Source organism: Neopsephotus bourkii, unplaced genomic scaffold, assembly GCF_033783945.1.
Source record: "Neopsephotus bourkii isolate Nb327-2 ecotype Australia unplaced genomic scaffold, CSIRO-AGI_Nbou_v1 NB_1572, whole genome shotgun sequence".
Lineage (NCBI taxonomy): Eukaryota > Metazoa > Chordata > Aves > Psittaciformes > Psittacidae > Neopsephotus > Neopsephotus bourkii.
In genome coordinates this window covers 2,354,618-2,377,817 of record NW_026902048.1, presented here as the reverse complement: position 1 = coordinate 2,377,817, position 23,200 = coordinate 2,354,618, and the positions used below count along the sequence as shown (strand labels likewise).

The 23,200-nt window shown below is 45.9% G+C and overlaps 1 protein-coding gene across 1 annotated transcript in view; it reads left to right on the top strand.

The window, feature by feature from the left end:
• The first annotated feature begins 5,338 nt into the window (after positions 1-5,338).
• The window catches only part of ALDH1A3 (aldehyde dehydrogenase 1 family member A3), a 31,141-nt gene continuing 13,279 nt past the window's right edge, over positions 5,339-23,200 (top strand). The window contains exons 1-6 of the mRNA XM_061371230.1: positions 5,339-5,510; positions 9,011-9,115; positions 14,313-14,453; positions 16,633-16,762; positions 18,393-18,454; positions 21,144-21,272. Of these exons, the coding sequence (XP_061227214.1) occupies positions 5,412-5,510; positions 9,011-9,115; positions 14,313-14,453; positions 16,633-16,762; positions 18,393-18,454; positions 21,144-21,272 (666 nt within the window). The 5' untranslated portion in view covers positions 5,339-5,411. The remainder of the gene's footprint in view (positions 5,511-9,010; positions 9,116-14,312; positions 14,454-16,632; positions 16,763-18,392; positions 18,455-21,143; positions 21,273-23,200) is intronic.

Here is a 23,200-nt window from a genome sequence, read left to right as displayed (position 1 = left end):
ACCTCTCCAACGTGAGTCCTTCCTACAGGCTGCAGTTCTTCATGAATAGCTCCATTGTGGGGTACAGTCCTTCAGGAACAGACTACTCCAGCTTGGGATCCCCATGAATTCACAGGTCCTGCCAGAAAACCTCCTCCAGTGTAAGCTCTTCTCCCCATGGGGCCACAGGTCCATGGAGAGAAGATCCATGCTCCAGCACAGGTTTCCCAGAGCCTTCTTTGGGCAGCTCCTTGCTCTGGCCTGGGGTCTTCCACAGACTGCAGGTGGATACCTCCTCCACCATGGACCTCCATGTGCTGCAGGGGGACAGCCTCCTTCACCACGGTCTGCACCAGGAGAGCCTCTGCTCTGGTGCCTGGAGCACCTCCTTCTCCACTGTTCTTGGGGCCTGCAGAGCTCTTTCTGTCGCATATTCTCACTCCTCTCTCTGGCTGCAGTTGCTCTTGTGCTGTAGCTTTTTCCCTTTCTTGAATACATTACCCCAGAGGTGCTATCACCATCGTTGATGGGCTCAGCCTTGGCCAGCAGTGGGTCTGTCTTGCCACGCAAAACCAATACAGTGTGGAATAAAGAAGCCAGCTCAGTAAGAGGGGACCAGGTTGAGGGAGCTCTCTAGATCCTGTTTGTTTCTGAGGTCTGGGATGGATCTTGGGATTTTGCAGCTAGAAAATATTTGGAGCAACAAAGTGAACCAAAACCTGCTGGCAAAGCGTATGTATTGCTCCCTTCAAATGGCCAGCCCATACCAATTAAACAGCCCACTACTGCTACCAGGGAGCCTGTAAAATGCCAATCATATCCGAGTTCAAAACAACCCATCCTGCCGCTGACCCGTATCGCGGTGAAGCTGATAGACAGTGATGAAATACATGATTTTTAAGTTTGCTTAGAAAAATGAACTCAAACCCTAGAGAAAATAAAGTTACAGGAATAGAAAGTTCACAAAATCTGGCACAGAAAAGTAAGAAAAAGTCCCAGATGAAAGTCACTGGGGAGCAATGCACTGTCAGCTGCATGTTCTGCCTCAGCTGGGTGTTTTGGTGGGAGATCTTCTGATCCAGTTTGTTGTTTAATGACTGCTGTAGCTGAGCACAGTGGGAGCTGAGCTCAGAATGCCCATAATGTAAAGTACTCACACTGTAGGTGACTCACATGGGGAATCCAAAACGATGAAGACCCTTCTTTTAATTCATTGCCACCTGCCTTCTTTCCTCGCTGATAACCCAGGGTCAGGATCCTCTCTGAATTACTGGGAAAGGAAATGCTGCCTGTGAAACACTCAGACATTGCTGTCATGAGCACCATGGAAAAACCAGACGGAAATGAATAATTTTGTGCCCAAAGCACAGTTTGTATAACAGGCAGTAAAAAGCCCCGTCGCTGCACATTAAACAAGAGGGGAATAAATCATGAGGGAGCTGCTCTCTAAGGAGCTGCAATCACTGCCAATGCGGAGTGAGGGGGGTGCCTGCAGGAAAAGGACATGGATAACTCAATTACAGTTCATCAGGCTGCGCAAAAGCAGGCGAATTCTGATCGGTTCTAGCTGCTGAGTGCCGGAGTGTGCAGCCTCAGTAGCCTTTTAGAGTATATGGTTTCACCCACATATTTATGTTTGAGTGTGTATGTGTGCTTCAGGGTTTATGTAAAATAAGCAGAAGCAGCTTTGGCTCTGTGCCATGATAACTGCTCTACACAGCTACAGGGCTTCTGGTCAGCTTGAAGCATAGGCTGAGGTCTAGATGCAAAATATCATTGGAATATCAATTGATCAACTTGTGTCATAGCTCTCAATGGCTACGCCACTGCTGACTGGGCAAAACCATTGTCCTATGGGTGAATATGTGCTCCGTTGCTAAATCTGTCTTCATCCATGGGGCAGGATGCCAAAGTTGTCTGGAAACATCATGCTCCCAGGTGATCCGGAGGTGTCTTCACTGATCCTCCTGATACAACTCCCTGGTATGGAGCCAGGAGGTAAGCTACATGTTTACAGAGCAGAGTGTATTTGAAGGATGAGTTACCAACATTATTCCCTTCATTCTGGTTAAATGAGGTGGGGGAGTCAGAGAAATTAATCCCTGCAGAGACCCTTGACCCCCACAGCAGATAGGGAGACAGCCACATCACAGCACGAACATCTCCTTGGCACAGAAATGGGTGCTTAGGTCTGATCCATGGCTGCGGATTTAAGAGCGTGTATGTCTGACCCAGCAGAGGAAAGGCAATCTCTGTGCTGGCTGGCAGAGCAGAACTGGTGTGCTTACAGCTAGAAACCTGTGAGACACGGCTCTGCAGAGCAGCACAGCACCAGGGAATTCACAGCTATTGCAGGGGGTGCAGCAGGTTAAGGATACATATTGCAGACATCTCTGCAAACACTGCTGCAACAGTAGAACATAACAGGGTGGCTCAGTAGTGATGTGACCTTTCATTAACAGATGCTTTTCCTCTTGCGGCTGTTTCTGGCACGTTTATCAACTGTTACAAACTTAGGTAAACCCCATTTTTTCAGTGCTTCTATTTGAATGGTGGCATGGCCCTCCTGGAGCATGGGAATGAATATAAAACGTCTCTCACTTGTTCTGATCAGGGCTCTGCTGTTGCTTTTAGGACATCTCCCGCTGAGCTATCCATTCAGCAGTCTGGGGGAGCGAGTGCTTCCACATCTGTGGATCTGATATAAGCACCAGTGACAAAACACTCATCTCCTGAGGCCAGTGGTGTTGTTCCCATTTGCGGTAGGAATGAGTTTGCCCAACAAGGGACCAGTGTCCACAAAACTCTTTGACAGGGGAACATTTTGTTACTCTTCTTGTGATGTTCCTAGGGGGGAACATTGCAGACAGCTCTGTGTATTGGTTAAAGTTTATTGTTTCAGCTCATTCATATGTCGCTGACTCACAACTCATTCACTTCGTGCAGCATTTAAAAGTCTTACGCATCCCCAAACCCTGCATGTGGAACTCTTGCCTTAGATACAGCTCACACTGCACCAGTGTTAACTCAAAGAAGCAATAATGCCTAAAGTAATTTCCCCAGGAATGTCTTGTAAAAAGTCTTCCTCATGAGAGGTAAGAGACATGGTCATTCCATGCGAGAAAACCCACTTGGAAGGACTCCTTAACCACTGCTTGTCCTGGAACTTCTTATTCATCATTCTCATCATCCATGTATTTTGTCCTCTAGTTAACAAGAGTACTTCCCCCCTTTAGCTGAGCATTTCTGTGGGCAAAACACAGACAGAAATAGAGAAATTCTATTGATATTGTGTCACCTCTGTAACGATGTCCTCCCCGCTCCCTGCTATTTGAACTGTCAAGTTATTGCCTGTAGTGTTGTGATACATTCTGGTAAAACCAGAAATGGGAAATTACTAGAGGTCCAAAAAGGTTTGGTTGCCAGACCATGCCACTGGGCCTAATGGATCAGTGGCCATTTCTTTTCCAGAGATAGCTTTCAGAAATGTCTCCTGTCTCAGGCTTGAACTTGCGCATCCAATCAGTCTCCTTGGAGTGTTGTTGAGGACATCTAAGGATAGCTTAGATCCAAATTCCTCTTTATTGGGACCAGGACTGTGTTGGGATTTGGTGAACAGATTCTTCAAGCTTTGAGGCTTTTGTGGATAATACCAACCGGACAGTTGAAAATGGACAGCTTAGAAACAAACACTTCTGCTGTTGTAATGCATCCCTTTATTTTCTGATAGTGCTTATTCGCTTCTGCCATTGCAAACGAAGATATTCCCCTTCTAACTGAAGCACCTTCCCATGTGAAGGGGAGATTCCACCTTGCAGCTGGTAGGGTGGATGAGTCCTTTAGTGTTCAATAGAAATTGATTCAGTGGCTTGTCTGGTAAAGGTTGTGGTGGACAAAAATCCTCCTTCATGTTATGGAAGCGCTCAGGAGCCAAGCACCACCGAGTAGGCTTTCACCTGAGCAGAGGACCTCCAGGACTACCCTGCAAGTTGCGGGAAGTGGGGTTTGATTCATCAGTGGTACTTTCCCTTCTGAATCAGCACTAACTCTTGTGCTGCTGCGATATCACGGGCTGTCCGCCTTTGGAAGCGCCGAGCATTTTTAAGCATTCTAGCAGCAAAGTGCTGACTGTTGCTGGGGATGACAGATTCTGTGAAGCATTTTGTAAGATAACTGCTGGCACCTTGCCACTTGTTATATGGAAAATATGTTGTATTATCTTCCATGTGTGTGTGGGTGTAAGGGTGCTCCCAGTGTCCTGGCCCCCAGCCTGCAAAGACTTACACATATTTCATTCAGAATGAAGTGAAGCAATGCATAATGAACTTGTTCAGGCACAGAGCCTAGATCTGTCACTTCAGACATGTTCCATATCCTTTAGGGCTTCTTGAAAGACAGCATCTTTCTCAATGTTCTGAGTATGCTGCTATGAAAACCATGCTGGAGATTGGCTGTGTAGGACACAAGTATATTGGTTATCACTGTAGGAAGTTGCAGCAGGAGGGCTTGGTCCTGCACTGATATACTGAAGCCCTTTAGTCAAACTGGGGTGGTCAAACTGGTCCCAGACTCATGTATGCACATGGACGTGGAGGATTTGCTGTCTGCTCCACACCAGACACTTCATAGGATCCCAGACTGGTTTGGGTCGGAAGGGACCCTAAAGCTCATCCAGTTCCAGCCCCTGCCATGGGCAGGGACCCCTTCCACTGGAGCAGCTTGCTCCAAGCCCCTGTGTCCAACCTGGCCTTGAGCACTGCCAGGGATGGGGCAGCCACAGCTTCTCTGGGCACCCTGTGCCATGACCCTCACAGTGTCCTTTAATTAGTGTCTTTAATGTCCTAATAATGTCTTCCTAATATCTATCTTAAATCTCCCCTCTGTCAGCTTTTTGTAATTTGATGAAGTTTCTTCCTTCTCCATCAGCCCTGGAAGCTCTACAGAAGCAGGGTGCGAAGAACGGGGCGTCATGGGCTGAGGTGAGGACGCCACGGCACCGGCCATGCCGCTGTGGGTGATGGGTGTTGACAAGCGAGGGGAGACCCTTCCAGTCAGGGAGAGCTGAGCTACCTTCCATGCCGACATCCTCTTGTGCTGGGCCGCTTCCTCCCTTTGGCAGAAGCCGTGCTGGCCGCTCGGAGCCCGCCCGCCTGGCACCAGGCACCCTCCTTCCCCTTACGGGCCCCGCCGCGGCCCGCTGGCGCCCCCCGGCCCCGCTGCCTCAGCGGAGCCTCGGCGGGGCGGCGCCGCCCGGTACCTGAGGGCCGCGGCAGCGCGACGGGGCGGGGCGAGGACGCGGGGCGGGGGCCAATGAGGGGCGGCACCGCCCGCCCCTCCCCGCCCCTCATTGGCCGCCGCCCCGCGCGCGCCGCTCTTAAGGCTGAGGCGCGGGGCTGTCAGCGGCAGAGTGGTGTGGGTTCGACGGTGGGGCCATGGCCGCCCTCAACGGCGCTGTGGAGAACGGGCAGCCTGAGAGGAAAGTGCCGCCGCTGCCGCGGCCCCTGCGCGGCCTGGAGGTGAAGTACACCAAGGTGAGCGGGAGAGGAGGGGAGGCGGGCATCGCCGAGGTGGTGCAGGTGCTCAGTGAGGTCAGGCTGGTGGTGAAGTTTCATCCTTTTAACATAAAGTTTTCTCTCGTTTTCCTTAATTCTTTTCCTTCCCCCCCCGACCTAGACTTAAGGTTCACTGGGGGGTTTAAGTGTGGTTGAATGACTGGAGTGAGCAGATGACTGTGGTATTTCTAGGGGAGCTGCTGTTGCCCCAATCCCTAAAACCCAAGAAACCAATTTTAGAGGAAAAAAAACCCCAAAACATTAAGTTGTGGTGCTGCCCTGGGTGCCCATGGGCATCTATCCCTGGTGGGGTGGCACCCATGGTGCCCATTGGCGGCAAGCCTGCAGCGTGAGGGCTGTGGTGCCGAGCTGTCCCTCCTGGCTGCCATCTTCCCAAGCACAGCACTCACAGACCAACCTGGTCGATGCTTTTAGCATCATGGTGGTGCTCAGCGAAATCGGATTTGGATGGGGTGAGCCCGGGTGGAGGCGAGAAGGGGTTTATCCATGAGGCAGCTGCTTGTCTGGGCTGTGTTCTGCTGCCCTTAACCAGATGGGAAGCTGCTGTGCGGGCTATGCTGGGTGCGGGGTCAGTGCTAGGGTGGGTTTGGGTCCTGATGAATGCGGGAGCATAGAGGAGAACCAGTGTCCTAAAGGGCTGGCCTTGTGAAAGGGCTCTGTTAGGGCACTGGGGCTGCCCAGGAGTGGTGTTAATACATGTCTTGGTGGTGGCTTTCTGTGCCAATAGATCTCCTCCATGGTTTCCCCATGGGATGCGAAGTCAGGCAGCACAAACCCACACCTCTCCATCTCCATTGAGCTCCCCTTCAGTCATTCCTGACCTGCCAGATTTAACCAAAGGCTCCTCATTGTGATCACTTTGTCCTCCAGAGGTGAGGCTGGCACTGGTGTGGAGCTGAGCACCGCTGCAGGAACCCCAGCTCCCCAAATGCGGCTGTAGCTCTGCCATAGCCCAGTTGCCTTTTTGTTCCACAACAGCCTGACCCGCTGCCTTGTGCAGCGGGGAAAACATCCCGGCTGCTTACACTGCTAGGGAGCCTTGACCGCCATAAGTTGAGCGATGTGCCTGGACTGAAAGAGCTGGAGGGGCTGAATGAGTGCATGAATTGCTGTTATATTTCTATATTAAGTATTAAAAATAAAAGGCAGGACGTGAAGTCCATTCTCTTGCGGTGAGAAGGAGTAAACAGCGATAGCTTATCCAGCGACATGTTGATTTGAATTGTGCAATCTGAAGTGCTGAACAGATTAGCAATTAGTGGTAATCACCGGACTAGATTAATTTTTAACATCCCAAATTTATTGGCTTTTTCTCTGTAAGATAAACTTGTCATTTCGCAGCAAATTGGATCTGCAGCTGCTGATTGCGGAATGGCGTAATGCTGCTCAAACAGCTCTTTCCTGCATCCAAAATGGACACGGCCATTAGAGGTGTTCTTAAACTTCCAAATGTTCTGCTTTTTGTTATTTTTATTGTTGTGAACACTCCTAAATACTCCTTAGGGATCTAATCCCGCAGCCGTGCGTGTTTTAAAACATGTGAGGTTTTTATTCTCTGGAGTTTTACCGGAGACTCTGTGCACTAACAGTACCAAGGTAGTCTCTTAAAAGTGGAAACCAATGTTAATTAAAAGCGTGAGTTTGACACTTGAGCTGATGCTCCCAGTGCATCTGAGAAAATAATGAGCAGCAGTCAGTGTTCATAAAACTGCGAGGGGTTTTCTAAATGCCCTGAGCTTCACCAGATGTGTACAGCTGACGGCACGCTCCCCTCTGCTTAGCAGAGGGGTTTATGTGTGGTTCTACCCGTTATGGGGCTGGGAGAGAGCAGAGCTTTTCAACAAAGATCTTACTTACAGAGCAGCTTCATGCTTGTCATGGATGTGTGATGGAAGTGATCTGTCCACAATTCCCTGTCTCAAATCATGGGTATGAAGCATGAACGGCTGATACGCTGTTCTGCACTAACTCCTGGCACTAGAGACTCGGGGTGTGTGGTGTGATTCCCAGAATGATGCCAACATATATGTTGCATTTAAAACAGCCTGATCCTGTCAGTCTTGTGTTTAGTACTTCTCATAAGAACACTGTTTTCCCATCCCTACCTTCTCAATGTTGAATGCAGAGGAAAAATTGAATCCTTCCCCAATCCTTAGTTTGTGAGCATATATATATACAATTCCTGCTCTAATTCATAATGTTACTTTCTTCATTAGTGAAATGAAAGACAACTGAGATTACAGTATGTAAATATTAAGATGCAGGACTTGGATACAGAGGTAGTTTGGGAGCATCAGTGTCCAGCCAGTTTACGTTTCTAGCATTTTATCTCTTCTGACTTCACTTGGCAACATTCTTTGGCAAAACTTGCTTTTTCTCAGCGTGTCTGAAACAGGTGGCTCCAAAAGTGCAGCTTCCCCACAACTGAATCTCAGATGCTTTTTGCAGTAATAGTAATGAGAAACTCCTTTCAGGAAAAAAAAGCTGCCCAGGGAGAGAAAACTATGACCCAAAGCAGTGGGAATTCCGAATGTGAGGGATGCAACATTAATCTCCTGGTAGTGTATAGAGACTCATAAACAAGATTGTGAATGTGGATGACTTCCAAGTAGAAGTACTTGCTTACAGCCGCTAACAGGCTACTAATAAAGATTACTTCATCTAATCTTATTTAAAGTATATTTAAAATATAACACTGCCAAGTTAGATCACAGCATGGATAAGATGCATGTTGAATCAATTAATTGCCTATAGGTATTCGTGTTCTGTTTACAGTGAGTAACAACACTCCAGTATTTAATGCATTTTCGGTTACGCAACACAGGGACTGTTTGTTCTTGCTTTAGAAATACAATATTTTGAAACACTTCAATCTTGTCACAGATGACTCCAAGTGATGTGGGAGGCTGCATCTACCCTGTGACAAGGCATGGTGGGGTAGAACTGAGCCAGTACTTACCCTCCTCTGGACAGTGTTGGGAGGGGGCAGGTCGTGGAAGTACCCCAGGGCAGGTCACACACAACTGAGTAACGCTGTATGCTGACACGTCACTTGTAGCATGTAACAAGGGGCTCCTTTTGCCTGAACTGTAAGAGTTTCTTTTGGTGTCTTTTTGCTGTTCCCATGGAGATGCATTTCAAAAACTGTCTGTTTCTCATTGCCAAATCATGGTGTTATTTTGTGTGGGCCCCATCCTCTGTCCTCCTCTTGCTCAAAACTAACTGGGTGCATGAAGGCTTTTTCATCTCTTCTTTACCTCAGGTTCTAGTTTGGATAAATGCTGTCTGTATCAGTCTCCTCAGTCTCCTTGGGAGAGAGACTGAACATCCTTGACTCTGCCATCAATGAAAACTGAAAAGCCTTGGGACCTTTGAGGAGTACTTGTGTTTTATTTGCATTGTCTGCATGACTCTTTCCTTTTCTCTTCCCCATCCCTCTTCCTTTGCTCTCTTTTCAGATATTTATTAACAATGAATGGCATGAGTCTACAAGTGGAAAAAAATTCCCCACCTACAACCCTTCAACACTGGAGAAAATCTGTGACATAGAGGAAGGAGACAAGGTAAGGAGTTTTCCTGCTGGAAAAGCAAAAGGCAGTTTCGAAGGGGCTTCCTTTTGTAGGGAAGCACACAGAGGAAAAGGTGGCTTTTAATGACAATGTACATCTGGCCAGACTGTAAGCTGGATCTGGAACACTAGATGTGCTGCTCAAGAATTACACTGGGTGGGATCAATCCTGTCTGACTTGGCAGGGTCACTTTCCCTGGTAGGAACTGCCTGCTGAGCACTGTCAGAGGGATGAGGTTCAGCATTGTTCTTGTTTTATATCCTGGAAGGAAGCAGCCAGTCTGAGGAAAGCCAGTCTGAGGAAATAGCAGTGATGGTGTATGCACACCCCTGACAGAACTGGGGCTTTGAGTTGGAAGTGGTTATACACAAGCTGCATGGCATTCTGTTGGAGACACTGGATGAAACTTGCCCTTTTTTAAACACAATCAACAAATAATCTGAGCACTTGGGGGAATGTAAGCTCAGTCATGCTAACACTGCCCACTTCCTGCTAGAGATGTAGTGCTGCTTTTCCAACTGGCGTCATGGGTTCTGGCCTCCTGTGCAAATGTGGCAACTCAGTTAAAAGCAAACCAGTATCTCTCAAGAGTTTTAGTAGTCCCTGGTGTGCTGTAGATTAGCCTGGGACATAACTGCTTGGGTTTGGTAATAGTCTGAGGTGAGGAATGATCAGATGTGACACTTTTTGTCCAAAACAGCTCATCATGTATGGGCCAACTGGCCTGATCTATGGGAAAGAGCTGGCGTTTTGCAGTCATGGGAAGATGAATCACAGCTTCTCTGCTGTACCAGGGCTTGGGCTGCTTGTTGCTGTTGGGCAGTAAGTGTTGAGCAGTGTGGGCATTTCTGCCTGTGCTGAGGTATCTTTTTCTTGGTGCCTAAGCTTGTTCAACACTTGTGAGGCCCAGTGCCTGGTTTCCAGCCAGGCAGCTGCCCTGGGGATCCTTTCCTGGTAGGAGTGATACCAGTTGTGCAGGGGCAATGTATTTAATGGTATTACACTCTGTAGAGTATAGAGCCTGACCCTTCTGAATATGGGAGCAAACTTGCTTGGCAGTACAAGTCTCCAGCCTGTATGCAAATAGTTTGTAAAGTAGCTGTTCTTTTGGATGTCACTAAAGCAGCCTCTGAGACCTATTGCTATGGAGGATCTGTGCATCCATGGGGCAATTGCAGATTGAGGCAGAACCAAACATTATGTGTAATTGCTTTATACTGTCTGGGTAGGACACAACTGTGTTTAACTGCAGTGGCATGTAAACAGTGGGTCTGAAGCAAATTCTGATGCAACTGTGTTTTGTTAGGCAGGAACCATGATGTTGTTATTTTTCTCTGAGCTAAGTGTCTCCTCAAGCAGTTACAGAGCATTACATGAGTATTTAAACCTGCCTCTTCATGACTTGGTTAAAGAAAATTGTTATGCAGAGCTAAAAGGCCAGTTTTGCTGCTTGCCTCCTTGAGACTTGTTCAAGCCTGAATCCAAGGATAACTTTCAGCTTCTAGTTTGCAAAGGTGTAAACCTTTCCTTGAGGCCTGTCAGTGGAGCCCTCTGCCCTTGGATACTCAGCATAGGTGGCTGACTTGGTGCATAGAATAATTGCCGGTGAGAATGAAAGTTAGCTGCACCTTGAGTGCTGAAAGTCTCTTCTTTCTACCTCTTTACATCACACTTAGAATCATTGGATAGTTAGGGTTGGAAAGGACCTTATGATCATTTAGTTCTCCAGTCTGTTGGAGTCACTACAGGAAGTGGTGAGTTGTTTGGTGCTTTCCAGTGTCGTGCCACCATACTTGGTTGTGCTGGTCAGTTCCACAGGGTGGTCCCTGGTACTGGCTTTGGCTCTAGTTTCAGAGCAGGATTCCACTTCTATCCCTGAACAGAAACCTGCCTCTCCCTGGCTGTGCAGAGTGTGTTTTGCTTAGGCTGCATGTGAGGGGTGAGAATTTGGCAGCTGATATCTCAGCTATGACAGTTTAGTCTGGTGCTGAATGAGGCTGGGAGCTAGGGTTTTGTTTGTTCTTTAGTTATAGAATTGAAGATCGACTTGCTCTTGATGGGCTATTTGGGTGATTAAAATCTTGTATGATAAAATAAGTATTGAAATTAAAATGATGAATTCTCCCACTTGATGCTTGGAGACTTTTTGCCTCCCAAATAACAGCTTTGTGTCCAAGTGTTTGCCAGGTTGATAAAGAGAAGGAATAGCTTTCTTCATTAGACTTCTGCCTCCAGCAAATAATGCAGCCCTGGAACTGCCACTGTGTCTTGGTGTTGCCATGTGAAGGCAGAAATACTTGTGCCATTGTGCACTGTCAATAACACCTGAAGACAGGCTGAGGTATGAGGCTGCATCAGTATTATTCTCTAGAGCAGACTTGCAATAACACCCAATGCTTTTGGACACTTTAGGCTGTTAAGATGCTGTTTGTAGCTGTTTTGAACTTGGGCTGAAAAGTTAGAGCAATACAATGTGTAGACTGTTTGCAGGGGAGCAGGTCAGAGAACCTCTTCTAATTGAGAAACTGTGGCATGCTCATGCCCTGTGTTGGGTAAGTGCCTTTCCAAAGATGTGCACTTCAGAGGCTTTTCAAAGAAGTTAGCAATTGAACTGATGGAAGATGATCTCTACTGGATGTGCTCATCCCTGGCACTCTTCTTGCGGGATAAATGGAAGCAGTGTTGTGCACGCTGAGCATGAAGCAGAGCAAGGCTTTTCTGTAGGTGTTTTTCCTACTCGCAGAGTGAGGTGGTGGTCTCTACTGAACTACTAGGGCAGGAGAGAGGAAAAAGGGGCAGGATAGAAATGGAGCAGCGATGAGCAGGACTTGATGTAGGGGAGGAAGGTGGAGGAGGTAGCTTAAAACAAAGAACAGCGTGAATTTGTTCAGGGGGAAATGGTATGTGGTTGTGTAACTGGGGGTGCAAGGTGGGTATGAAGGTTTGCAGGCATTTTCCAAGGCTGCAATGCTTGACTTCATAATCTTAATGTTCTCTTAGGGGGGCTTTTTGTATAATGCTCAGTAAATCCGTGTAGATCAGAACTGAGCACCAGGATGCACACAGTGTGTCCCTGGCATCTTGACAGTTACGAGTCTTTGTCACGCCTTGTGCCTACCTATTGCGACATGCCTGCAATGAACATGCCATTCGGACTCCCCTAATGCCTAGTCATAACAGGGTGGATTAAGAATGGTATTTCAGCCTTCCTGAAGAATTTCCTTGTTTTTGCTAGTCTCTCAGGCCTATTGAGGCTCTGCAGGCTCACAAGATTTCAGTTGGTGGTGCTACTCCTGCAAGTGATTTGAGAAAGCCTGTTTATGTATGTGATGGTGACTACAGTCTCCAGGCCACTGTGTGTACCCACCATGTCTGAGAAGAGACAAGAATGAAGACAACTAGTATTTGCAGGAGCTACAGCAGGGCTCAGGTGCTTCCATGGTTATAGGATGGGGAAAATCTCCCCACACAGCCATCTCCTCCATGTTCTGGAGGTGCCAGGGTGGTGGGAAGACCCACAGTACCAAGGGCATGTTGTGTTGTGGCCTGTGCCAGTGCAGACCCAATGCTTTCCACATCAGTGCTCTCAGCCCGGTCACAGAAGCTAATTAATTGCTGCTAAGGGAAGACTAATTTAAACCTGACACACTTCTTGTGTTCCATTGTCTGCTTTGTCACATAAAATACTGCCCTCTTTCAGCTGGAGCCTTCATTCCAGCAGGCAGAGTGGGGAGCACATAAGTGTGCAGTGGCTGGTGGTGCCTTCTGGCTTTTGTGATGTGCCAGTTTGAATTCAGATCAACTCAACTGAAGTGAGCCACTCTAAAGGCTCATTCTGCCTGTGGGTGGTGAGGCCCAGGCAGAACAGACCTGCCTGTACACTTGCTGTTTGCTTGCCAGCACCCTTGGCTTGACCAGAGCCATTCTTAACCCCCTGGATGAGCACAAGTTTCCTACAATGGTTACCCCATCAGTGCCCTTCCAAAGGATGGATTTCTTTTCCTAATAGTATAAGTTAAACTATTTTAAAGGTGTGTAATCTTGCAAAGAAAAGGAGCTAAATCTAGTGCAAGGCGACATTTCCGTGGGTGACAACGTGCTGTTTTGCTCTAAGAAGGCAACTTGTTTCCCTATAACACTATTTTCTTGGTTGAGCCCCACATACTTCCCCATGAGGGGAGAATGGCCAGACCCTGCTGGATCAGTGCAGAGGCTTACTTCATAATTGTATCCAAATGAGACTTGAGATAAGACATAAATGACAGCAACTGGAGAAGTGCTATGAGGAATGATAAAAGCCTGAAACTCTCCCTCCTTTCCCACCCCCTTGAGCCACATATTATGGTGAGGTGCAAGTTCTCCATCAGCAAAGTGGGCTGAGGGCTTTGCCAGACATTACATAGAGCAGGACTCTGTCCAAAGCCAGGGTGAGGTATGCTTTATGCATGCTTGGGGCTGTGGATGCTGATGGCAGTGTTCCCATTGATTTCACTGGGTCAGGACATTGCCCTTGGCTTCACTTTTAATCAGTGTATGTGGGGAGAAGGGAGGAGTCCAGAGCATGCTGTGGCCAGAGCAAATGCATGAGAGTTTCTCTGGGGATGGCAGGGGAAGGGAGAGTGGCACTAAGTCTATGTAGGTGAAGTGCCTTTGTCAGAGCACTGAACCCTTCCCATCTGGCAGAAATGTTCTGAAGTGTGATCTAGGACCTAAGGGAACTTTACTGTGTTAACTGTTACTGGCATTAGTTCCAGTGGGCTGGAATGATGGGACATGGTTTAGTGATGGATTTGGCAGTGCTGGGTTAATGGTTGGACTTGATGATCTTAAAGGTCTTTTCCAACATAAATGATTCTGTGATCTTGCTTCTCAAATTCCCCCAGTGTCACTTACATCCTGTATCAGCAGGAATATGAATTTGGATTATTTTATAAACAAATCATTTGCATAAAATTCCCTTTGAAAGACCCCATTGGTACTTGACCTTGAGGTTTTTTATGAGCCCAGGCCAAGCCCAAAATACATTGCAGGCTTGGGTTCAAATCCAGGAGTAAAATGGAAGTGGCTTTGTAAGACAACTTTGTTTTAGCCACCACAGCATCATCTAGGAAGAGGCCTGGTGGGCTTTCTCTGCCATTATCCAGCTCCTTCCTTGTAACCCAAGGTTTTCTTGTGTATGTGGCTGCTCTAGCCTGATGTGGATAATGCAGTGGAAGCAGCAAAGGCAGCATTCCAGAGGGGTTCTCCATGGAGACAGGTGGATGCCCTGAGCAGAGGACGACTCCTGCACAAGCTGGCTGATCTTCTCGAGCGGGACAGAGTCACCCTGGCAGTAAGTACTGTTATCAGTGATCAGCCAGCAAGAGCTGGCTGGTAACTCAGCTCCATCCTCTGATACTGCTTCCTTATCTACCTAATACTTTACCTTCATGAAGGACAGAAGAGTCCATGCAGGAGACATGGCTTACCTTCCTTTTTCTGCAGGATGATTTTAGGGCTCTTGGAAGAAGGCTGATAGTTTTCCTATATGGTTGACTTCTCTAAAACTTTAGCTAGTTATGGAAGTGATTACAGACACTAAATTTTCAAAGCAACAAACATATTCTTTTTCAGTTTAAGTCATCAATGATCGTAGCTGTCTCCCAGCTCTTACCTTAAAAACAAACCAACCCGAACAGAACAACCAGCAAACAAACCCACACCAAACAAAAAACCCTAAACCACCACAAATGACCTGGTCCTCCTTTATTACAAAAATACAAGGCCAGTTTGGTTCCTTTGCAGATTGTTTCCCCTAAAATGGGGGGCTGGAAAGAGATTCTTTCTCTTGCTGGATGTCATCCAAAGTTTAAAATGTGTGTAAGTGGGAGCTGTTTCTTTCCCTACTAAATACTGGCTCAGGAAAATAGCATTATAGCCCTGAAGCTGTTTTAATTTGGACCTGTGCTGAAGAACTGTGGCTAATGATTCCCCATCCTGTTCTGAAGGAATCCTTCTGGTGCAGAACAAAGGGAGCAGGACTGGAGCTAAAATGCATTGCAGTTGGTATAAACCTTTAGACTATATGGGCCTCATAAATCTTTACACATTCCACCCACAGATCCTAACATCTTTCAGCTTGGAGCTATTGTCTCTCCAAGCCTAAGATCATGGACCTCAGCACTGACTAGTTCAACGCTGCACTTTGGCTCTGCTTATCTTCAGGGGAATGGCATTTGTGCCATTCAGTGCTGGTAGATCTGTATGTGCCTGAGCCAATGTCCCACTGAGGTCAGTAGGACTTAATATACATGGGATGTTCTTAGGAGTCTGTACTTGCGTGACTGTTCTGAGCTGTGTCTCTCCCCAACACAATGCCTCTTAACCACATGAAAGCTTTCAGTTTCAGCAGGACAAAACCAAAGCATCCAGGTCTGAAGGCAGTTCTGGACAGCAAATAAAAGGGAAAGAAAAAAAAAGTGTGTGTGAATATACCCTGTTCATTTTCTGCTCCATTTTTTGATGTGACTCCAGAGGACCCTCCTTTTTCCATAACCAGGATACTCATTTCAAGCTCTCTGCTGTCCTTCTGATCTGGGAGGGCTTGTTTGGCATTGTTGTTTTTACTGCAGAAAACCAGCCCTAGCTGCCTTGGCTGCATGCTAAGCAATGACTTATAAAGATCAGTCAGCTTAGCAGACAGCCAGAGTGGGTAACAGTCCTCGTCTTTCCAAGGGGAATGTCTGTTTGGACCCTAATATCTGTGGAAGATGACAGGGTATGACCTCATATGTAAACAGAGATGTTTCAATCTACCAAGGGATAGTACTTCCCTTATGGATGTGCTGGCCATTTGCACCAACATCCCAATTTAATGACCTGAGTAGAGAACAAAGCGTTTACTGAGCTAATGTCCAGAACAGTGAGAAGGACATGAGCCCAGACTGGACTTCATTTAGAGCTACTCAGCATCAGTGCAGCTTTAGCGAAGTGACTCCTGCCTTTCCTTAGTCTCAGCCCAGATCTGAGCCCAAAGGTTACTTTAGCAGAACTCTTAAAAAATGTGGGGTTTATCATCCTGGGGACAAAAAAATATTTTCAGAGGTTGGTTTTAGGGCTATCAAGTAGAAAAAAAATAGATTTGCAAATAAAAGTGGATCCGACTGATTTCAGTGACACCATCTGGAATCCAGAGCATCTGCGTTGGAGGGTCAGTTGCAGTGAAGTCATGACACATCATTTCTGACCAGTGCCCCAGATCACAGCCCTGGATCCCATTGACAGCCACCTTCTGGGGGCTTCTGGAAGATGTGCTCTCGTTGCAATCACCTGATGCATGCAGTAGGGTTATTTGGTCTAGTCTCCCTTCTACCTTACTTGTATCAACAAGTTCATTCCTTAAATCTAAGCAGAAGGAAAGAAGCCCCATGTCTGCAGCACAAGGCAAAATAAAATTGAGAAGGAGAACCTCTAAAACTGCTTTTTATTATAAGAAAATCCACTTTAACATTGATGCAATTTGGTTGTTTCAGACCCTGGAAACAATGGACACAGGCAAACCCTTTCTGCAGGCTTATTTCATTGACCTGGAAGGTTGTATAAAAACACTCCGATATTATGCTGGATGGGCTGATAAAATCCAGGGCAGAACTATCCCAGTGGGTAAGTTCCTTCAGACCCAGTTTCAGAGCTGGGATGGGATCTGGCTCAAGGGGTGGGAGGGAAGTGCATGGAAAGGTCTGCCTGTGAAAAATAGCCTGCATTTCCTTTCTGTCTCGGGATGTGTTTTAAGTAGATGTGTTTCAAGATTTAAACTAATGGCAGGACAACGGAATGCCTGGATAGATCTCTGGAAAACAATGGATGGGCTTTTCTGTTGCCTTTCTAACAGAGAAACCTTTTTGGTTTTAAATTCAGGCTAAGTTTTAAAGAAAAAAGCCTCAGCTTATAGGGGAGTTTACTCATTGGGTATCACTGAAATGAATTAAGATGCTGGAGAGTGTAAGGATGGAGGTTTCTAGGGAGAAATGTATAAAGGCAGCAGAGCTTGTACTGTTCTAGATGGCACACATATGTGGCAGAGAGTTGAATCCACCAGCATCTCCCACCTTGCTGATGTTCCTGCATCCTTGACAGTGCTCGCTTACAGATGTTTAGAGATAGGATGTAGTGCTTTATCTTAAATGTTATTAAAGAGAAGGTCTGAGATGTTGCCTTCTCTCAGGAGCCAAATCCTGAGCTCTCAGAGGGACCCTCTTCAGTTTTCTGACCCTTCAAACTTCTCCCAGAGTGTTTCCTAGGCTGCAGAGCTGGAGCAGTCCCACTGCACTGCTGTGGCAGGGACAGAGAGAACACTGTGTCTCAGCTGTATGAGTTCAAATATGGTTTTGGGGAGAACAAGTTAAGACAATGAATGCCCATGTATTTTCAGAATCAGCCTGTTTTGTTCCTGCATGTGGGTAATCACTGAGGCTGGACGAAGGACAGGCACTGCAGACAAGAATTAGTCACCAGAGGAAGGGCTCTGAAGGGCTGGACTAGTTTCAGTCTGTGCAGGCAGCAAAGGGAGCAATGCCAGTCATATAAACTGAGGTCTGTCACCCTCATTCAGAGTGATGGGAAGCTTTGCTTGCCTGGACATTGCTCATTTGTCCTGATTTGAGATCACTTCCAAAAGCTGTAATTAGAAATGTTCATGTTTTCTGTCAGATCTTCCCAATGAAAGCAGGTTTTCAGCAAGAGTGAATTTATAAGGAAAAAGTCCTCCCTGTTTTTCCTTTGAAAGAAGAATAGCAGTATTTTAAGATGAATGGTATTATGCTTGTCCAGAGTTTCATCTCTTTGTGATTTCTTACTGGAAGTGCAATTCCTGTTACACTGAGTATGATTCCTATACAAAATGGGTTTAAAAACTCTCCCCCTCAGGGAGACAAGTGCTTTGCTTCTTCCAGTGGGGAGCAGTCTCAATTAAATTTGTTCTGGCTTTTCGGTGTGGGAGTTATCCTTCCCTTAGCCTCAACACAGGGAGTCTGCAGGAAGAACTGAACCTCTGGTTTTAAAGGCTCCGCTGTGACCATGAGCAGTATTTGGCTTTTGAGCTAACACAAGACCTGTTCTCAGAGGTCTTCATCCACCTGGAGCATCCCAGGGGCATGAGTTACGATAAACAGATATAGGGTTTTTTGTCTAATATGGTATTAGTTCTGTCCCCAGCCCATTATTGTGCAGTTGTGTTACAGTCTTCCTGTAGCAGCAAGGATTTTGACTGGTCTTTCATTCTTTTGTCTTGCAGATGACAATTTTGTCTGTTTTACCAGGCACGAGCCGATGGGTGTCTGTGGAGCTATAACTCCAGTAAGTAGCAGTGATGGTGCTCTGTATCTCTCTAGAACTGGAAGAATTACATGTGTATTCCCCATCTTATACTGCAACCATTTGCTTCCCAGTTAAGTACAGCTGTTCTGCAGGAAACTCCCATCTCAGTTGCCTGATGTAGTTTCTTGGTTTACCCTCATGCCAATTGCTCTTGGCAACACAAAGTCCTCTGCAGTGGAAGGTGCGTCTCCTAATCAGATGCTCTGCTCCTCTCTTAAGGCTGACACCAGTCACTAGAGGCCAGTCAGAGCTCTCTGACTCTTGCACTGCTGGGATGTCATTATGTGTGACAGCTTTATGCTGCCTAGTGCTGATGCAGTTTTAAATCATATCTATTATTAATAATGCTTGAGTGTTCTCTGAGCTTTCTGTGATTAAATCTCACTGAATAGTTTTCTGTTCCTGAGGTCTCATTCTCTGCTGAGAGGACAGTGTGGCTAGTTCTGGGAATACCTCCAGTTTTAGTGTGTATTGCTTGCTCTGTTTTAACAGACATCCAGGAAGATTTTAGAACTACACAGGAGATAGAGTTTGTTCCTGCCTGGTTGTAAAATGCTTTGAATGTGGTATCCTACAGGTCATGAGGCAAATGGTGGTGTGCCAAGATTCTCTGTTTGGATACTTGGATCAGTAAGAGTCCATGGAATACTTTTACCTTTGGGATAAGGTTATAGGAGAGACTGAAAGAAATGCATGTGGGGTGTTGGATTTGCTGGACCTTGGGAATACCAGGTCTGGACCAGTTCCCAAAGATATCTGGGGAAATTTTGCTTTTTCCTCCAGCAGAACTGAGTTTATATCGTGGTGACAAGATGGTGCAGTCTATTTAGCAACATGAGGGTGATGTGAGGCAAAGTGGGAGATAGTTGGTACTAGTTGTCAGTTGTTTGGTTTGATTTTGGCACAGCTTTTCTGCTGACCAAGCAATGTGACTGCTTGTGACTGACTAGAATTTGAGACTTAAGATCAAACCATCAGGTTCCTCTCATAGATCACAAATAAAAAGGTATCTCCCTGACACACTCAGCCACCTTTGGTACTCAGCAGTGCTTTGGGAACTATCCCTTTAAAAGCCTACATGTAGGATGCTTTGGAAGGTCACTTAAAGGGGACATAATAGGACTTCTAATATTTCAGGTTGTCCCTCCATCAACCATAAATACAATAGAAAGTACAGAACCAAATTTGACTCAAGTTCAACAGCGTGTTTGTAAAAAGGATGATTGGGGTCAACAAAACCACATCTGTCTTCAGTTTACTTAGAACAAATCCCCTTCAATTCTTTCTGCAGTTTGATCTCTAACGCCAGCAGTCTGTGGGTTTGTATATTCCTACTTGATTTAAAGAGATTCTGTCACTACTCAGCATATGCCTCCCTCCACCAATTACCAGTCCTCCCTTTTTTCCTGTGGCTTGACTATATTGAAACCAATGTTCTTAGCAAGGGAAGTTCTTTTTATCCCTAGGTGATGTCATGAGGCAGCAGTGGAGTCCTTCACTGTTGCTTTCACCAGCCACGCTGCAACAGAAAGCTCCTAATGGAGTTATGTCACGCTCTGAAAGTCTAGAAAAGAAGTTTAGATGTGGATGGCTCAAGCTGCAAAGTCAGGCCTTCAAGAAGGCTTAGGAGAAGAAGACAAATGGGCGAATCATGGGATGTGGCCATTGGAAATCACTGAAATAGCAGGTCTGGGAAAGAGGGAGAGGCGATTTGAAGAATTAGACGAAATTCTGCTTTGTCTCAGGGCTGCTGGGTTAGAGCAGAGCTCATCTCTGAAAAGCTACACTGCTAATTTATTTGTAAGTGTGAATTTGTAGATTCCCAACATATTTGGCTTCTTTGTTGATAGCTGAAGGCCCTTGGCTTGAGTCTAGAGAATAAGTCCCCTTACTGTTGGCCTGCTTCCATCATCCCTAAAGCAGCATTAATGATTTTTGATGAAGAAATCCTTTCTGCTGCCAAATGACCTTTCTGAGATTTAGTCTGAGCTCGATTTTTCCACTTCTTGCTTAGGCTCCAAGGTCTACAAATACATATGACCGTGAAAGAGATTAGCACAGAGGAAACTCCTGTGGACTGGTTCCTAATTCCTAATAGGAAAACTAATTGGAAAGGAGCAATTTACAATTTGAAGGGAGTATAAGACCTCCCCTGGATTTCCACAACTGAACAACCCACTGCAGTTTCCTTGTTACAAACCTGGAATTGAGTGATATTGTATAAGTCTGAACTACTCAGCCAGTACCTAACACAGAAAAATGGGGTTTTTTTTCAATGAGCAGTTGAACCCTGTAATTCCCCACATAAGGACGCTGTGCAGAAGTGATGCATCAGGATGCTGTTTCCAACACAATTCCTGTGAACAGCCAAAATCCTATATTAAGTGTGCTCAAACTCCTGTAAAGAATGAGGTCACATCATGCAGAGCTTTGTCCAACTTACAGGATTAGCTTGAGGACTGCCAGCAATATTTGGGATCTCAAGGGGAAATCAAGGAAGTTATACCCTGTAGTCCAAGCAAACAGATTTGTAAGCAGCCACTTCTCTTTGTGGCTGTTCTCCCAGTTGCTTCTTTCTCTCCCTGTGCTGTGTGAAGGTGGGGTAAATGCTGTGTGGATGTGGATGTGACTGTGCCAGGCTGAGCTGATCGGCCCTGTGTTCTTGCAGTGGAACTTCCCATTGCTGATGCTGGTTTGGAAGATGGCACCGGCGCTGTGCTGTGGAAACACTTTGGTTATCAAGCCAGCTGAACAAACTCCTCTCACATCGCTGTACATTGGCTCGCTGATCAAGGAGGTAAGGAAATCTGAACATCCTGTCTAGGTGCTGTTCTTTTAAGGTCTTAAGCAAAGCTGTATTTTGAATTGAAACTGTAGGGTTTTAGGTTTTAAAGATGTTAAAGCTTCACAAAGGAAAGGGAGAGCAACCCATGTCTTCAGTCTTTTCTTACAAAGGCCTTTGTGACTGGCACTGGCTGGGAGGTAGCAAAGATCACAAAACCTGTAGGTTTTTCTCCTTTCTCAGGAAAGCTGCAGAGAGAAAAACTGGTGGTTTTATTCCTCTGCCTTGTCTTCCCCTCTCCCATATGATGGAAAGAATACAGCTCAGTTTTCTTAGACAATGGGACAAAAAGAGTATGTTTTGACAGCAGTTTTGTGTTTATACCATCTTTAAGTGGGATAATTCAACCAAGACAGAGTGCCATGGGAAACAATTCTTTGTCACTTCTGCAGTTCATAGAACAAGTTAGCTATGTCTGGCCTGTAAAGCCAACTCTGTATTGACATAAAGGGAAGACCACAGGTTGGGATTCCAAAATGTTGGTTTAGGGTTTGTCAGGTGTCCTGGGTAGGATCTTAGTGCCCTCAGATCTATTAACCATCCTGAGGTGGTGGGAGGTGCAGGGTACTTCCAGCATCCTACAACTACATATATAACTAATTGTGAGGAAAACTCAAAGGGATGTAGATAAACTTTTTCCTCTCAGCTGGAAAAGTCTGTTATGCTCAGTCAAATGATAATGATGGCTTTGTCTGCTCTTGGCTTAGCCTGGGAGAATACAGGATGTGTTAATAACTGACACTTAGGGCTCTTCAGGAAAGGCAGTGCAAAAATACTACCAGTTAAGTATCTCCTACAGTTAAATGACTTAAGAAGATTACACAAGATGAGGGAGCATAGAATGCAGTTGCCATGACTTCTAGTCAGCCCTGCCACTCCACTGTTTCTTCCACTGACATACAGCCCCCCAAACACAAGCATTCCCCCAGAAAACCCAATTCAAATCTGATGAAATCATTTTTTTTGAGCTGAAATTCTAAGCTGCCTGTTCCTCACTCTTGTCCTTCAAGGCAGAAGTGTAATTAGAGCAGGATTGTTTTATTTGAAGACGCTCATTTCTCCACCCCAAATTAGCTCAATTCTTTGCAGCTTTTCAGAAGAGTAAGTTCATTGTTATATACATTTTTCCCCTCATTAAAAGGATGCAGAAGATGTTAACACAAAAGCAAAAGCTGTGTCTTAGGTTCAATGAAATCATCTTGGGCCAACCAAAACATTTTGCCTTTCTTTTTTGCTGAAAAAACAGAAAAAAACTTTTTGGTTCAGGGTGACCTGAACCAGTTTTTTTACTTCCCTGTGGCTTTGCTGCTGACTCCAAACACCATTACTTGCACAGTTTGACATGCAGTGCTTTCTTGAAAACTCATTAGCCAAGATGCAAACTCTGTTCAACTCAGTTTTATCACTGTCACATCCATAGAAGAGATCTGACTACCCTGCCCATTTATGAGAAGAAAAAGTGGGGAAAAAAGGAAGCTAACATGAGCAATTACTTCAATTTTTTTAATGTGTTGGGAAGGAGCAATTGCTTTTATTGAGTTTTGACATTAAAAAGCCACAGTAAATGAAGTGAATGTTTAATACCCTGCAATTCCATTGTTAGAAATTGCAGGGAAAACAACCTTGCACAATCAGTAGTAGGGGAGGGCTGACCTAGACATGCATAATCTTTGAAACTCTTATTTCAGGAAGCAAAACCAGACCAGTAAGGCCCACACTTCTCCTCACATTAGAATTTCACCTAGCGGTTTGCCATTTGTCTCTTTTGGCAAAATTACTGGTTGCCTAACCTAGGTTGTAAATGCGGTGGAAACTGGCATACGTCTGTTACCATCTGCTTTTGTGTTCCTGTTTTATTAGCCTCATCATCTAGTGAGGTTTTA